At 43.8% G+C, this 17,354-nt stretch overlaps 1 protein-coding gene across 1 annotated transcript in view; it reads right to left on the reverse strand.

The window, feature by feature from the left end:
* LOC130045935 (cytokine-dependent hematopoietic cell linker-like) overlaps positions 1-17,354 on the reverse strand; it is a 126,458-nt gene that overhangs the window by 44,515 nt on the left and 64,589 nt on the right. Inside the window, exons 5-9 of the mRNA XM_056138817.1 lie at positions 15,395-15,432; positions 9,813-9,954; positions 7,987-8,093; positions 4,232-4,277; positions 3,223-3,293 (exon numbers count right to left, since the gene is read on the reverse strand). Of these exons, the coding sequence (XP_055994792.1) occupies positions 3,223-3,293; positions 4,232-4,277; positions 7,987-8,093; positions 9,813-9,954; positions 15,395-15,432 (404 nt within the window). The remainder of the gene's footprint in view (positions 1-3,222; positions 3,294-4,231; positions 4,278-7,986; positions 8,094-9,812; positions 9,955-15,394; positions 15,433-17,354) is intronic.

Here is a 17,354-nt window from a genome sequence, read left to right on the forward strand (position 1 = left end):
CAACTTAGTATGTGGGCTACCCATGGCTTGAGACATTGTGCCCCAGTGCCTTGGCACCACCTTATTTTAAATGAGTTAAGATCTGTCACGGTGTTCACTGCCCAGCTGTTTGTTCCTTCTCTGGTGGCAACTCTGAACTTCCCAGTGGAAATTGTATATGTGACACCAAACAGTCATAGGATGCCTGTCTTCTGAGCCTATCCTCTCCCCACCCCTTTTTTTGGGAGTCACCCCTGGCTGCATTCAGGGCTTACTCCTGTATTCCTGGCTCTGTGTTAGGGATCACTGTGAGTGTGGCTGGAGGGAGCATGTGAGTGCTGGATACTGAACCCAGGTCGGCGGTGTGCAAGGCTTTGACCTCACTGTCTCTCCAGCCCCTAACTTTGAACTGAATGTTGTAACTGTCTTTGCTCCAAGGGGAGCCACGGATTGTAGCTGAAGCCCACGTACACCTAAAATGGCAAGATGACAATCATTTTTATTTATTTTTTATTTTCTTGCTTTTAGGGTCCTACTTGTTGGTGCTCAGGGCTGACTCCTGGCTCTATGCGTCTTGCGGGGGACTGAACGAGGTCAGCTGCCAGCATGGCCAGCGCCTTACCCGCTGTACTTTTTATTTGACCCAGGAACAGTCTTAAACTAATTTCTCACCAACTCAGAGGCTGGTTGTTTTTGTTCAGGATGTAGTCTATAATCCTAGCTACTTAAACTATGGGTTATGACGCTGGACGAGTCATGTAGCTGTGAAACATTTGTTTTAAAATAAATATACTATGTAGGATATGTAGATTTTTGATTTGTGTTCCTATTTTATATGCCATGGGCTTGTGTAAAAGTTTCTCTAGGGAAAAGGGGTCTTAAACAGGGAAAGTTTCAGAAGTCACTTTTAGAGGGCGTCTGAGGCCATCTCATTGCTGAAGTGTGTGCTGCCAGGATCTGCCACTAGGGGTCAGTATCATCCATCATTTTCTCTCTGGCACTAAACCTGACATAGTTTGGGCAAGCGGCTTATCAGTGAGGAAACAGGAAGGGAAGTTTGCGGAATGAATTTAGATAGGAGGGAACAGAGTAAAATCCTGTAAACATCCATATAGCAGCAAAACACTAGGTTCTGCCTGACTCTGACTAATTGCCTGAAAACTGATCTCACTACCTTTTTTGCTAGAATTCCTTGCATGAAACCAGGAGTTTGACCAGATAAACTTTTTTTTTTTGACCACAGCCTGCAGTGCTCAGGGCTTCTGGTGATGCTCAGGGGACCATATGCTGGGCCAGGGATAAAATTTGAGATATCTATGTGCAAGGAGAGCATCCTCCTTGTTGCACTACTTTGCCCAGATAATCTCTTCTTTGATTGCAATTTCTCTGGCTCTCACATTCATTAAAATCAGCCTGGGCAGAAAGGTCTTTTGAGAGCACCGTGGGGAATTTTATTATGCTAACTTTTCATGTTTCTGGTTATACATGTTCAGTCACCTATACATAATTCTCTCTTTTCTTGGATAGTTATTGCATTTCTTTATACAGTCACTCTTGAGTAGGGTATGCCTGTCACCTCAAAGGAAATTGCTTTAGCGTCTGTGCTTGGTTCACATTCAAGGCAAAGAGAAATTCATTTCAGCCCTCTTTATTCTCAGCATTAAGAAGCCGGGAAACAGCAGATATGAATAGTACAGTATTCTCATCTAAAAAGAAAATGATTCCTTCTGGATCCAGATTCATAGTTCAGGTTCATCACAAACAACTATTTGACGGCTTTGCTCCCAAATAAACTTTCACCCATTTTTCAGGAATGGAAAAAAAAAAGTCAAATGCCAAAGAAGATACGTTTTTGAAATCTGATGATTTGCAGATAATGTGAGAATATTATTGAGGAAAAATGACATAAAATGAACATTAACATAAAATCTATAACTGCTCAACTTGATGAAAAATATCACCATAACATCCTGCCATTACTGAGCTAACCAATATGCTTTTTCTATGACACTTTGTGAGAATGAATAAATTATCTGAGAATGGTTTTGCATCAGAAATACAGAATTTTGTAATAAACACATAAATCATTCAAGCATTTTTCAGAAAAATGTTGATTCTAAAAAACGGGGGCATTTATATTAATTTCCTGCCTTCAGCTTCCTTCTCTGTATAGTGTCTCATAGTTCTCAGGGTAATGGAGAACCATCAATTATGGAAGGATCAGGAGGGATGTAAGGAAAAGGGAAATGAAGAGAAGCACGCTTTGGAAGGAGTTTTACACGTTATGTCACCCTCTGAGACTCAACTTTGTTTTTTGGGTCACACTCGGCAGTACTCAGGGCTTACTCCTGGCTCTGTGCTCAGAAATTACTCCTGCCATGCTCTTTATGGGGTTTCAGGGATTGAATCCCGGCGGCTTTGTGCAAGGCAAACACTCTACCCACTGTACTATCGCTCCATCCAGCCTCTGAGACTCAACTTTAGTGAGTCTTGATTTCACCAAGAGTCTCATCTCAGTTTTGATCTCATTTTACACTGGGGGCTGCTTTAAAAATCGCTGTATTTTTGTAGCCCCGGTGCCCAGATATGGGCCAGCTTCCCTTATAAAACAGACAGCATTTGCTTAATTCTAAATTATATTTATTGTTGCTTTCCCTAAAGAATGGGATTGCTTTTATTGACTGAGGCAATAGTACATAAAGAAGCATGAATCCCACAACCACTTTTCACAGAATATCAGGAAGCTCAGAAAAATTAGTTTAATTTTCATAGTCAGTAGGGATGAAGGCCAGAAGATCCTAAATTTTATCTTTAATTTAGTTACATGTCTTTCTAAATGTTCCCCATGACTGCCATCTTTAATTTCTTCTTCTTTTTTGGCTTTTTGGGTCACACCCAGCAATGCTCAGGGGTTACTCCTGGCTCTGCACTCAGAGGAATTACTCCTGGCATTGCTTGGACAGACCATATGGGATGCTGGGGATTGAACTCAGGTCGGCCACATGCAAGGCAAATGCCCTTCCCGCTGTACTATCACTCCACCATCTTTCATTTCTTCTATTTGACTATGGCAGGTTTTGTTAACCATGTCAATAGCCTTGTGAACTGAAGTCTAGATAAATATGTGCATGGATACACATTTCTTCTCTGCCTGGTACAGAGGTCCTGCATTTCTTGACATTTTCTACTTGTGGAGAGGGAGTCTCTTGTGTTTTGTTAATGAGGTGACTTTTGGACCACAACCAATAGGTGGAGGCTGCTAGACAAAGGATTCTCTTTGGCGATGAGGATGATTAGCTGTTGGGAATTCAAGTCTGAAAAGAGGAGAGAGCCTTGAGGTTAAATTCAGGCCGCAATGGCCTAACTGTCTAGGTGTTGGGTCCCCATGGGTGATCTTTGTCCCCTCATCATTTTGGTTTGAGGGGGTATGACAGTGCTCACCCCCATTGACTTCAGTTCTTGCACAACCCTGTGCTTTGCCAGCACCCACTCAATTAAGTAAAAATGTTCGTTTGTCAATGAATTTCCTTAAATTATCCTAATTTGGACGTGCCATCTGTTTTCTATTAGGATTCTAACTTAGACTTTCCTTCAAAGACAATATAGAGTTATTACTAGATTATATAGATAATAGCATTAGATACATTAAGGGTGGATTCGAGATGTTTCGATTATTGGGAAATGTAAATCATGGCACCGTCATCTTTCCCATTTGGACATCGTGAGGGAAGACGCGGCACAGAAGGAATGAGGAAGGCAGCCATGATGGATGTGATCCAATTAAATTTCCTTGGCTGTCCTCCACTCATGCTCCCGGCACTACTGAAATGCATTATTTCCTTTCAGTTTCCTTCTTCTGTCTTCAACTCCAAATTGAGTTGCTCTGCCTGGAGCTTTAAAATCTGTTTTCCTATTAATTAGTCAACATTTTAAAATTAGATTGTTCTTACTGGGGGTACACTTAGAGAAATAACATAGTTATATTTTTATGCAACTCATATGTTTCAAAGCAATTGCTTTCTGGAGTTGCAGAAAAATTCATACACATTTTCACCATCAATTCCTTCATCGATAAGGTAAGGGGATGAAAAGCACAAGAGGTGCAGGAGACTAAATTTAGTTATTTAATGAGGGATAGTTTGAGAGGTCACCATGTTTGGGAAAATCCAAGGCTGCTCAGAAGATGGAGAAGATCTTGAAAGGCAAGAGGCACACATTTCTCTCAGCCTCATGGCTTGTCCGTTGTCCTTACCTTTCACATACTGTCCTCTGAAGTCCTGGAAAATGGGTTTGTTCATCTGCAGAAAACAAGAGGGCTTGATTATCCCTTGATATATGACTAAGGAAACCATCCCAGGTCCTGCTACTCTGCTACTAGCCTGAGACTTAAGTGATCCTGACCCTGCTCATTTCCAGTGTGTGTGTGTGTGTGTGTTGTGTCTGTGCGTGTGTGTGTGTGTGTGTGTCTGTATGTCACAGGTAGTTACATGCACAGCTCATGGAAACACAGTACCCCCATGTCAGGGCTGAGAGCAGGGATCCTGGATGGTGATGCAAAAGTGCTCATGTTTGATACACAGGCTTGCCTCTTTCTCCTGTGAAACTCTGGAGTGGCCTTGAGGATGTGACAGGCTTTAGATAGTTTTTTCATGTTATACTATTTTCATGTATGTTCATATATATGTGTATGTATGAGTGTGATATACATGGATGTATATATGTCAATTAAAATCTATCAATCATCTGTCACACATCCATCCAGGCCTCTCATATATTATGTCTTTCTTTCCATACATATATCATCTACCAATCTCTCTCTCTGCCCCTGTGTTTCTGGAGAACTTTGGCTAATACAGGGTTTTAGGAATACTCTTCATTGGCACCCAGCTATGGGGGCCAAACAGGGATGCAGGTGGCTCCATTAACCCTCCCGTCACCGCTTGTCTTCTGATGCTCAGAGACCACTTATTTTCTTCTGTGGAAACACACGATGAAGCCTGGGAATGTCCTGGTTCTGGACAGATCAGTCCGGAGTTGCTCACTGCTGCTGGGCACCTCAGCTTCTGGTTCCCCTGCATCCCCAGGGGCGGGGGGAGCTGGAGCACCGAGGGGTGTTTCCAGAGTGCTCTTCACTCCCGATAGTGCCCTGTGTGCAAGGCCCAGGGACTTCCTCTCCATGCCAGAACAGGAGCCGTCCTTCAGGGGAGGCCTTATGGAGGGGGCAGCTACCATTTCTGCTCTTCCCTTTGCTAATAAAACTCCACAGTTTTTACTTGATGATTTTTTTTAATCACTGAGGAGGTTTCTTTGCTTTTCCCCATACAGTAGTTGCCATTGGATGACATTAGTCTTGGGCCTAGGAATATTTCCCGCCCTTGACCCAGTTGGTTAGTTATTGGTACCTTGCGGGCACCTGGAACAATGCTTTACTCGAGGAAATTAAAAAGGAATCATCTGAGAAACTGGAGACAAAGGGCTCCGTGTGACCCAAAGCACAGCTTGGGTTAGAAGGAAGCCTGAGTCTCTCTTCCTGCTAAGCAAGTGCTATTGAGTTTACGAGATCCATCTCCAGTGAATGAGTGTATTCATTTGTTCATGGCCTCCCTCTCTCCCCATGCATTTACAGTCTACTTCGAGTCTCTTGTAGAGTGGTACTGGGCTGGGGGTGGAGCCAACCTGTCCTCACGGACATGTCATGCACACGGAGGCCCATCTTGTCTCCCAAGAGCTGAGTTCTTACACCTAAACAGGAAAGGCTCAGAGACGGTGCCCAGAGCACCCAAAGACACAGAGCTTATACAAATAATGTTCATATTGCACAGTTATTCCACTCTTATGTTCCCATGTCTACTCAAAAAGACACCCCCAGAGTAACCTTTTCTCTGGGTTAGATTTTCAAAGTTATTATCATGTAACATATCATTTCTTTATTATTTATTGCTTGACTACAACTCTCTTCCCACTAATCTGTATCCACAATTTCCTGAGCCATTCTTGGGTGTCCAGGGTGGACATTCAACACAGACTAAGAGGAGGGAGGCGGCTAAGGGCACTCAAGAAATACTTTTTTCAGGGTTTGGGTCAACACCCAGCGATGCTCAGGATCATATAGGGGACCAGATGGGGTGCTAGGGATGAAACTGAGGGTCAGCCCGTGAAAGACAAGCGCCATAAGTCCCGTGTTCTCTCTCTCCAGGGCCTTCAGCTCAGATTGTAGGAAGAGTTTATAAGGGAGTGATGAAAGCGTTTAGCTTGTGCCTGTGTAAGTGGAAGGTGTTCAATATTTTATTCCATCTAGTGGATGTGCTCAGGGCAAATACATTGTCTGGTCAAAAATTTGTAGTCTTTTCTCCTGGTCAATATTAACAGAAGCCCTAAAATTAAATATATTAAAATGTGAACAGATAATGTGTGAGAAAGAACGTGCTATAAATATTCAAAAGTATGTTCACACTCACTAAGAAATGTACCCCCAAAATCTGCAAAGTATCTTTAAAAAATTATGCGTTTCTATTAAATTGGAGCCAGTCCTGGTTCAGTGTTGGAGGCCCATAGGGTGCTGGGGACTGGACCTGCACCTCTCTCAGGCAAAACCTACCCTCCAGCTCACTCAGTGCTTCTTTGGCTTTTAAAACATCGTGGTGAGGACACAAAAGCCTGTTTTAGTGAGAATTCTGTGAAAGAAAATCCCCTTCTAGGGACTCCAGTAGGATAAATTGAAATGATTTTCCAGAAAATTCCACGGTCTTTAGAGAATTTTCACACAATGGTTAAGCAAAAGAATTAAAAAATTCCAAGGGGCTGGAGCAGTAGCACAGCGGGTAGGGTGTTTGCCTTGAATGTGGCTGACCCGGGTTCAATTCCCAGCATCCCATATGGTCCCCCGAGCATTGCCACGAATAATTCCTGAGTGTAGAGCTAGGAATAACGCCTGAGCATTGCTGGGTGTGACCACAAAAGCAATTAAAAAAATTTAAAAAATTCCACCCCAGGTCATGGCATGACTATGAACATTATACTTATTAATGCTTAATTATCAATTGGGGATTTATTTTGTAACTTTATGTGAAAAAAAATCAGGTATAGCAAACTATACCGCCTTGTATGAGATGTATCTGCATAGAAAAAATTGATCTGAAATGCACCAAAATATTATGATTGGTAATCATGTAAATCCAGAAGTGATTATATTTTATGCATTAGAATTGGGAAAATTAACCATAGCAAATTTTTATTAAGAATAAAATTTGAAGGGGTGGAGAGTGTAAGGAGCTTGCCTTGCATGATGCTCAACTGGTGCCTCCAAACATGATCAGGGGTCACTCCTGAGTACCCCCAACCGTCCGCACAACTGTGTTTAGCACATTTGCACCCATAAGAGATCATCATAATTTATCCTTTTGGGGGGGGGGGTCATGTCCACACCCAGCAGTGATCAGGGCTTACTCCTGGATCTGTACTCAAAGGTTGTTCCTGGCAGTGCTCAGGAGACCGCATGGGATCAGCCCAGGAAGGACCAAGAGCAAGGAAAGCATCTTAACCCTAATACTGTCTCTTCAGATGGAGATCGCCTCCTATAACTTCCAAATAATCTCTTAAAACAAACACAGAAGGGATTTTTATTCCTGTTTTAGAGATGAGGTTACAAAGAGGTTTAGCGAGATTGTGGGGCTTTTTTGACTGTCCCTTTAGTGGTTGGCCATATTGCGCTGAGAATCAAGGCAGATGTTTTATGTTATAGTTAAAAAAGCTTTGAGTTCAAATTCTGCTTCTGGAGAACAGAGTAAGCCAAAGACGAGGTGCAGGTGGAACCGGAAGCCTGGCTCATAGAACATCTTATACCAATGTTCTTCTGCCTTGTTAAGATATTGCCGGGATTAGAACACAACAGGGGACCCCAATGAATCGGACCCAGTGATTACCAAGGGCACCACCCTATGAGGGGGCAGGGTGCTGCTGGCTGCCAGGAACCCCACACGTGTTGGTTCACAGGTGGTCTTTACTTACTTCTTCCAGCCTCATCTGGCTCTTCCAGGCTTGCCCCTCCATGGAGGTAGAGGTCTTGGTGTAGAAAGAGAGGGGTGTTTCTATTATATCCTCCAAATAGCGCTTATCTGTGAAAATACAGATAAAAAACATGAAGTCCCTACAGTATAAAATTAGGTCTGAATTACTGTCTCTCTCTCTCTCTCTCTCTCTCTCTCTCTCTCTCTTTTGAGGCTAGGGTTTGACTTCACATTTATCTTTTTTTTGATGTTAGGACTTGGCATATGACTATTCACACACGGTTCACTTAGTGATGAATCCTCTGAGTCATTCTACTGTGGGCACAAGGCAAGGAATGTACTTCTGCTAACAGATGACGTGGAGCCAGGAGGATGAGAAATGATGCTTCCCGGCTCATCCGCACAAATAAAGCTGGATTTTTGCTGCCACCTGGTAAATTCTACTCATACTCAAGGCGTGGGCTGTCTTGTTTTTTAAAAAAAACTGCCTGGCTCTTACCCAGCCCCCTGACACGCAAATATAGAAAAATCCCCTTTTCATATTATTCACCCAACATTCTCTATAGTATTGATGATCTGTGTCTGCCGTCACATCAGAAACTTCCTCAGAACAAGGATTGTGCTTTGTTTTGTGTCATTTGCTTGGTTCTCACTGATTGGGCGACAAGAGACTCCAACTTGTATATTAAATGAACAAAGGAATGTCATCATTCACAAGCTGTTCCTTTCAAAGGCAAGTCTTTGATTCATCTCAGGCCCGTAGAGCCACAAAACCACAAATGCTTTTGTCTTTTCTTTAAAGCAGAAGATTGACCTGAGATCAGGGCACTTGCTGGGGCTATGAACAGACCCAGTGAGACAGAGGCAGAGGTGGGTATGAAATTAGGTCTTTATTACTCTTTTTTTTGTTTGTTTTTTGATGTTAAGGATTGAACCAAGGATCTCACCCATGCAAGCAAAGTGCTGTACTGCTGAGCTACTCCTAGGAGCCCTAGATCTTTCTCATGCTCAAAACGGTTAGGTTGGCTGACGTTTCAATCCCCCCTCACTTCTCTCCAGAAAAAAGAAATAGCAATTTTGTCTTAAAAGGTGCTGGAGAGGTAGTCAGGAGCTAGGGCACTCGCCTGGCATATGGTAACTGTGAGGGCCGGATCTAGTTTCAAATCCCTAACAGCACATTTACTTATAGGGGTTGTCTCTGAGCACAGAGCCAGGAAAAGGCCCTTAGCACTGCCGGGTGTCACCCCCCACAACTAATAAACGAAGCAAAAATAATCACAAAAACCCCAACACCTCCCCAAGCACCAAATATACCCGCCCCAATACATAGTGCATTACATCAATTTATTAACCGACTCATTAACTATCCACTCTCAGCCTATCTTAGCTGAAGTCTGGTATTATCCACCTGCAAAGGCGTGCACACTTAGGATCCTTCCTGTTACTGCCCCCTCCAGAACACATCTCCACAGTCGCAAACTGCCCACATGCTCCCTGTCCATCTGTATGTGCACTTTTATATGCTCAGGGCTGGTCCCTGGGACCCTGCTAGACACCACAACAGTAAGAATCCATTGCCAGGAACTCAGACTGTCCCAGAAGCTCCAGGAAGAGAGAAACATGTGTATTGCATGCTATCTTCAAAGGAACTCTTGCGGGGGCGGGGGAGGGGTGCATGTTCTACAATAACCAAGAAAATGCTCAGGGTCATGAAGCTAGAGAGCCCTGCAGGCAGGGTTGGAGCCCACTGCTGTGAACCTCAGGGTGCGCTTTCAGTGCTGCAGTGCAGCCATTCCTGTTCAGACTGAAGCAGACGTCAGGCATTACCTGCATATTCAGACTCCTTCACCAGTCGGGCTGCTGAGAGCTTCACTGATTGCCATGACTGTACCGTATGCAGCTCAGGGTCTTCGTAGTCTTCGTTCCTGCAGCCTTTGGTGTCATCCAGAACTGTGCCTAAGTTCCCTTCCTAGGCCAGAGGGGACATCAAAATAAATGTCAGGGCAGGATAAACAATGACAGAAATGGTCAGGTAGAAACTCAGCTGGACAAGGGGGATGTAAGATTCTCATTGAAGAGCATTATTGATTTTAGAGTCTGAGGTTTGGACCATAGAATTCTTGTGGGAGGCAGATTTTTCTTTTTTCTTTCCTCATTTTTTTTTTTGTTGTTGTTGGGAGGGCTGGAGCGATAGCACAGCGGGTAGGGCGTTCGCCTTACAAGCGGCCAATATGGCCGACCCGAGTTCGATTCCTCCGCCCCTCTCGGAGAGCCCGGCAAACTACCGAGAGTATTCTATATGCCAGACACAGTAACAACAAAGTCTCCAATGGAGATGTTACTGGGCCCGCTCGAGCAAATCGACGATCAACGGGAGGGCCTTTACCTTTACCTTTTACCTGTTGGGAGGGTTGGGTCGTACTTGAAGGTGCTCAAGGCTTAATCCTGGTCCTGCATTCAGGGATCACTTCTGGGGACCATTTATCATGCTGGGGATCAAACCCTGGTTGTCTGAGGCAAACACTCTCTGTACTATTTCTCCAGCCCTAACATGATTTTGTATATAGAAAATCCCAATCCACTGAAGATATTAGAGCTGATAAATGATTTAGCAAAGTATTGGGATGACTGATCAATAGAAAAATTTCAGCTGTATTTCTATATGCCAAGAATCATCACTAATTCTGAACTTGGGAATGGTAGGATGGATTCTGTGATCTTTACCATAAAAATTCTGGACTGGGCACCCATATATTGGGATCTGGTCAGCACTGGGCTATATTGGGCTTTCAATGATTTATTTTGGTTGTTGTTTATTTTTGGGATATATCCAGTGATGCTCAGGGGTTACTCCTGTCTCTGAACTCAGGAATTACTCATGGCAATGCTCAGAAGATCAAACATACAGGTTGCTGGGGATCGAACCTGAGTCATCCACATGCAAGGCAAACTCCTTACCTTCTACCTTCTGTAGCCCTCTAGCCCCTCAATGACCTTCTATGTAGACAGAACCCTTATCCATCATTTAGAAATTCTATTATCTTCCCTGAGTCTCCAAATGCTCATCTTTCCTAACTTACAAGAGGGTTTGGGCCTTCATTTGTGTCCCAGAGAGCATCCAACGACTAAGAAGTGATTTGGTCGATGAGTTTTCGATTGAAGTTTTGCAAGAGTTAAACTATGTCATATGATATTAAATACTCGAAAGAAGAGAGGGGAAAAGAGATGTCTTCAAATGAAAGGTTGAGGCAGTCCTAAAACATAGGTTTAGTCTTTGGGTTCTGCCCAGTCTTTGCACATGTGCCATGAGATCGGGGTCCTTTGCACTCCTGTAGGCTGTGAAACAGGTTGGGGAAATCTTTTAGCATCTTAAAATATCCACCAAGATTCCAAATGACCAGGAGGCAAATTACTGATGCAATTAACAAAATTTTTATGCATATTTCCAAATCTGGCCCTTGAATTTATGGTTTTCTTTGATATGGAAACTAGAATGACCTCACTGGTCCAAGGAGACAGGGATGGGGAGAAACAGGCCTTCCCACCTTAGCCGCACCGCAGTCTGGAACCAGTTTGTTTAAGTTGTTCTGTGCCTGGGTGCCTCAAGGCAGAGAATTGGAGTCTCTGGCCTAGCATCCAATATTTTGCCTTGTCATCCTGAGTGCAACAGCAAACTGTGTGAGCCTAGCTTGGACCCTATACCTATTAGTGCCCTGTTGCTTTGCAGAGAACTGGTGGTTTTTTCACCCATCATACCCACTCTCGGTGGATTGGGCAGCACATGAATTCTCTCTTCAGTCTCACAATTAAAAACAATTATAGTTAAAGACTGAGAAGTTCAAGTCAAAGGTTTTTGCTTTATAAACAGAAACATCTCCCCTCCCCCTCATCTCATATATCTGTATAGTTTTGCACACAGTCTGTTTTGGTGTTGGGTAACATTGCTTTGTCCCTCTACAAGAAGCTTAGGTTTTATCTGGTTACACCCATTAATCTGGTTACACCCATCACAGTGCTCCTGAAGCACTTCTACTTCCATTGTGTTTATCTGTAAACAGGCTTCCCTGTGCTCTCCTTCCCACCCAGTTAATCAGCTTTCCCCTTAATCAGACTTTGTTAATTTGTAAGATCAGTTTCCCAGAAATCTATGATTTTATATGTATGAGTGAAATATTGCCTTTCTCCTCTCCTTATGCCTCATGAACAGTTTACCTTAAAGTAATATCCTTTTTGTATAGATACAGGAAGACCATTAACATTATGCTTTGTAACTTAGGATTTGATTGGCCTTGAATATTATTCACTCCCCGGCATCTTCTTTCTCGACTTAAGCCTCAGTTGCCCTTAGTTCCTAACACCCCAAAAGCAGGGTCCCGACGAGGGACTGAATGGACTCAGGGCAAGCGGTGAGCTACCCTGGCAGCGAAATGGGCCAGGCCAATGTGCCACGATTCTTAACTATAAGTTAAGACTTTGATCATAGACAAATGCTGTCATGATCCAGAGGTAACGACAAGACTAGGATCCTGCTAGGGGTGGGAAAGACTATCTGGCCTGAGCACCGTAGTCTGAGATCGAGATGGCCTTAGGAGAGCAATTCTATAAGTTTAAGATATTTCTTACTGTATCCATACAAAATGATTTATATTATATTCTTATATGCTTGTCGGACAAGGAGATGAGAGGCACGCCCATGGGATTCTGCTCTAGGGTGGGTCCTCCTGCTGAGAGAGGATCTGTCCTAGGAGCGGTCTTCCCTGAGGCTAAGATTTCTACCCCTATTGATTTCTACCCCTATTGATTGTGACCGCACCTATGTGTAATTGTTCCCCCAATTCCTCATGGAGAAAGGATTTAACTGTACTGTAGGAATGGGCTAGGGGGCAGAAGGAAGAAGAGGTTCAGAGTGGATCAGAAGAGAGAGGAGGATGAAGGGGGATGGAGAAGGAGAATGAAGTAGCTTGGGGGAGGAAGACTAGGAGCAGAGATAGAAGGAGAAGGGGGCAGAGACGAGGAGAGACAGAGAGAGACAGGAGCAGAGACAGATGAGGAGAAAATCAGAATAAACTACGACTAATACCTACCAGCCTGGCCCTCATTCCTTCCTCCGCCTGACCATCGCCATCGACCTCTCCGGGCTGGGAGAAGGGTGAGACTACCGAACGCGGGCGGCGGGAGAGATAGAGCCACAGCCGCTGTGTGTATGCTGCGCCCCTCTTGTGTGAGCTTACACATTTTGGGTTGACCTATGATCTCCAGAGGTCACTCACTCTGATTCAGATGTTCAGTCTGTAACTTGGAGATGGTCAAACCTACCTCCTCATGTGGTTATCGCCAGAGATTAGGTGAGCAAAAGGCCTGGAACGGTTCCACTTTGGCCTCTGCCCATGACACTGACCATGCGATAGACATTGTTGTTTCTTCCTTCTTGACATGTTGAGTGGCCATAGAGCCGAGGGCACAGCCAAAGGAGGCTGACTCGGGTAGGGGACGGGTGGGCACAGGACCCTCATGGGTCAGATAGATGGACACTGTTGCCAGTACTGAGTACGAACTGTGACAGTGACAACTAGATGCCCACAACAGAGTTTCTTTGTGAAAGTCTCATACCTGCTTGAGGAAAAGGCGGTGTGAGACTCAGCCTCATCCCCCTGGTCACTGGCTATCTTGGGATGTGACAGGCAGCAGGAGGGGAACTGGCACTTCTCTGGGTCTGAAGAGACACCCAGACTGGGTATGCATGTTTTGGTTTATTTCTTTGCAGAAAGAGAGGGGAAAGGTTCATTTGCAATGGAATGTGGTACATATATTAACATATTCTGTCAGATCAGGAGTTCTTAATTAAAGTATTATTTACCCATAATCCACAATAAAATATATTGTCATCAACTGATTATGTGTGTGTGTCCTGAGACAGAGTCCGTAGCTTTTAATAACCCCCACCCCCCAGTTTTAGTAAAGAATAATAGACATACATTTCTGTAAAAACATGAGATTTGGCTTGGTTGCATAGATTGACAAATAATTATCATACATAATATGTCTAATTGACATCTATTCATATTTTCAAGTAGTTGCAATAAAGAGGCAAGGAAAAGATAGAACCAAACCTTTCTCTTTGGGATGAGAACTCCTGAGAACTCTCTTACCAAGTTCTTGCAGCAGTGGAAAGGGCGGGTCATCATTTTACCTCACCTCATTGGACCTTCCGCTTATAACCAGAAGCTTATTCATGTGTTACCTTCCTCCACCCTACCACTCCTATAACAATCTAATCTCTTTTTATATAATTTTTCTTTGAGATTTTCCATAAGTGTGATCATAGAGTCTATCATTTTCTGACTTATTTCACTTAGCTGAACACCTTGCAGGTTGTTCCAAATAATCAGATTCCAAATAGCAAAGAACTATTTATCTCTTCATCTGTCTATCTCATAGTGTACTTCTGCAGATATGTTAAAGCTAAACACACAATCTAACAATAAAATTATTTATCACATTATATGTGTTATATAGAGGGCTGGAGCAATAGCACAGCAAGTAGGGCATTTGCTTTGCACGCAGCCAACAGTTCGATTCCTCCACCCCTCTTGGAGAGCCCGGCAAGCTACTGAGAGTATCTCGCCTGCACAGCAAAGCCTGGCAAGCTACCCGTGATGTATTCAATATGCCAAACACAGTAACAACAAAATCTTACGATGGAGACATTACTGGGTCTGCTCAAGAAAATCGATGAACAATGGGAGGACAGTGACAGTGACACATTTTCCTTAGTCATCAATATTTATTGCAAATATGATCAGTCCTTCATAATATGATTATATCATCAAAATTATCTTTTTATTATTGCATGTCTCACATGATTTCAGAGTATTTCTACTTAAAATATTATAAGAATGAATAATTGTATTTAAATATTAATCCACATTTTAGGTTGCTTTCTTAGTTGAAATTCCCAGCCCTAAAACTATGAACCCACAGAAAATGGACATTTTCTAATTCATATTAATATAGTCAGGTTCCGAACTTGACTTTCAGGAAGTTTGTTCCAATTAAAAACCTCACAAGTGTGAGCAAATGCTTTTATCATGCACTTGCCAGCACCATATTATGCCATTTTCACCTGATTCAAGCTTTGCAATGGCCATGGGACGTTATTTTTGATCCTCATTTTATAGCTGAAGAATTGGAAAGTGATTTTGTATCTAGGAATTAAAACAGCGTTTTCCCATTTGGATGGTGATGCCATTTGGAATGGAATTTTTAATTAAATTAATTATTATTATTTTTTTTTTACAGAAGCACCGTGATTTACAAAGTAATTTATGGATTTAAAAAAAATCCACAGAGTTCTTTGAAAAGAGCCCATACTCTGTAGATATCAAAGTCTAAGAATACAGCTGACTTACGCATTCCAGAAGAGGCTCATTGATGGTCTGGTACTGACCTGCCAACAAAACAACACACGAACACGTGACTGGGCCACAGAGAGGACGGGACCTGCACTGGCCCAGCAAAGTGCCTGCGTGCATTCCCGCCTACTGATGCATCTCCAGAAGCAGGAAGAGAAGCCAAGGGCCCCTGAGCTAAGAAGGCTCCCCCTAGGCCTCCAGAGGCCGTGGATTATAAAACCCAACTCAATAAATAAAATTATAAAAAATGAAAAAAAAGTAAGGTGGAGTTCATGCCCAATTCAATTAGATAACAGTAGCTGAATAAATAACAGTATACCTACATTAAAAAAAAAAAAAGGCTCTTCCTTCCGGAGCAGGACGCTCTCACCAGAAGGGCAGCATGGTGCTGGAGGGAGCCCACCTGGTCCCTGGCACAGACACAAGTGTTAGAGGTAAAAATGGTTTTTGCTATTTTCTCTCTTCCCCGGGGAACTCCCAAGCAGTGCTCATGGGGGTCTTGGGGCCACTTTTGGCAGCCCACAGGCACCTGGGCTGGCAGCTGATGCCTGACTGGATCTGGTGCGTGTGGGTTCTTTGGTGTTGGGGGACACTATGGTCACACTCAGAAATGCTGGGGGGTACCCTGTGATGTCAGGGGTTGAATTTGGGCCAGGTGCTTGCAAGACAAATGCTCTAATCTCCTGTATACACACACACACACACACACACACACACATACACACACACACACACATTTTCTCTCTCGAAAATATCCTGTATTTTTTCTTTCCTTCTCTCTCTCTCCCTCTCTCCCTCTCTCTCCCTCCCTCTCTCCCCCCTCTCTTTTTCTCTCCCTCCCCCCTCTCTCTTTCTCTTTCTCTGATCCCTTTTTTTAAATTAACCTAAATAAACGTTTCTAGCAACCTTAGGACCAGTGCCACGAACTTCTTAGTGCCTGGTTTGCTTTGCTGAAACAGCAAACACCACGCCAATAAGAGGTCATTTCCTGCCCACCTTTGGCTTCTGTCTGCCCGTGTCCAGGAAGTGTTGAGGAGGTGACGCACTTTTTACCTCTCAGGCAGACTCTGTGACTCCCTTTAGTATTTGTCCTTTTCCTTTACCGTCTCTGGTTGGACTAAACTACAGTTGCGACCTGTGTCAGTGCCCTGGAGTCTGTGTTGGGTGGGGCATGTGACTGGGTGAAATCTGGACTGAGCGGAAACTCAGCAAATGCCAAGAACCAGAGCACAGGCCAGTGTAAATTAGCGACTCTCTGCAGACAGTGAGGCAGCTGCCCCACCCTGGGGTTTCAAGGACCCTCCTGGCATTGCTCCCCACGACTACGACCCCCCGTCAGAGATTCCCAGGGGGTCCAGCCCTCAGAGAAGCCCTTGTACTTTCTCTTGAGCTGAGTCAAAGGAATGGGCCCAGTTCTCAAGACCAGCTGACTTGGAAGGAGCAAGGGCGCAAGCTCTGGGGATCCTGCCTGCCCTGTGCTTAGAGCAGCCCTAGTGGTGCAGAATTTTATGGCGGGAGGTGTGGTGACACAGAGCTGTGACAGAGGCCGGCCAGTCAGCTGGGATGCTCCTGCTCCCTCGGGGTATGGTGGGGCCTCTGCCTGAGTCTTTGCAGTCATGAGGGTCCCTGGTCCTCCAAGTTGCTTTTCTCATGCCATGGGACAGGCTACTTGTGTGTGTATGTGTGTATGTCTCTGTGTGTTTGTATGTGTGTGTATGTATCTCTGTGTCTGTGTTTATATGTGTGTATCTCTGTGTGTTTGTATGTATGTATGTATGTCTCTCTGTGTATATGTCTCTGTATGTCTGTTTATATGTGTGTATGTGTCTGTGTGTTTGTATGTGTGTGTATGTGTCCCGTCTCTCTGTGTGTGTTTGTATATGTGTGTATGTGTCTCTGTGTGTTTGTATGTATATGTATGTGTCTCTGTGTGTTTGTATGTGTGTATGTGTCTGTG

This window comes from Sorex fumeus, unplaced genomic scaffold (genome assembly GCF_029834395.1).
Source record: "Sorex fumeus unplaced genomic scaffold, SorFum_2.1 ptg000130l, whole genome shotgun sequence".
Lineage (NCBI taxonomy): Eukaryota > Metazoa > Chordata > Mammalia > Eulipotyphla > Soricidae > Sorex > Sorex fumeus.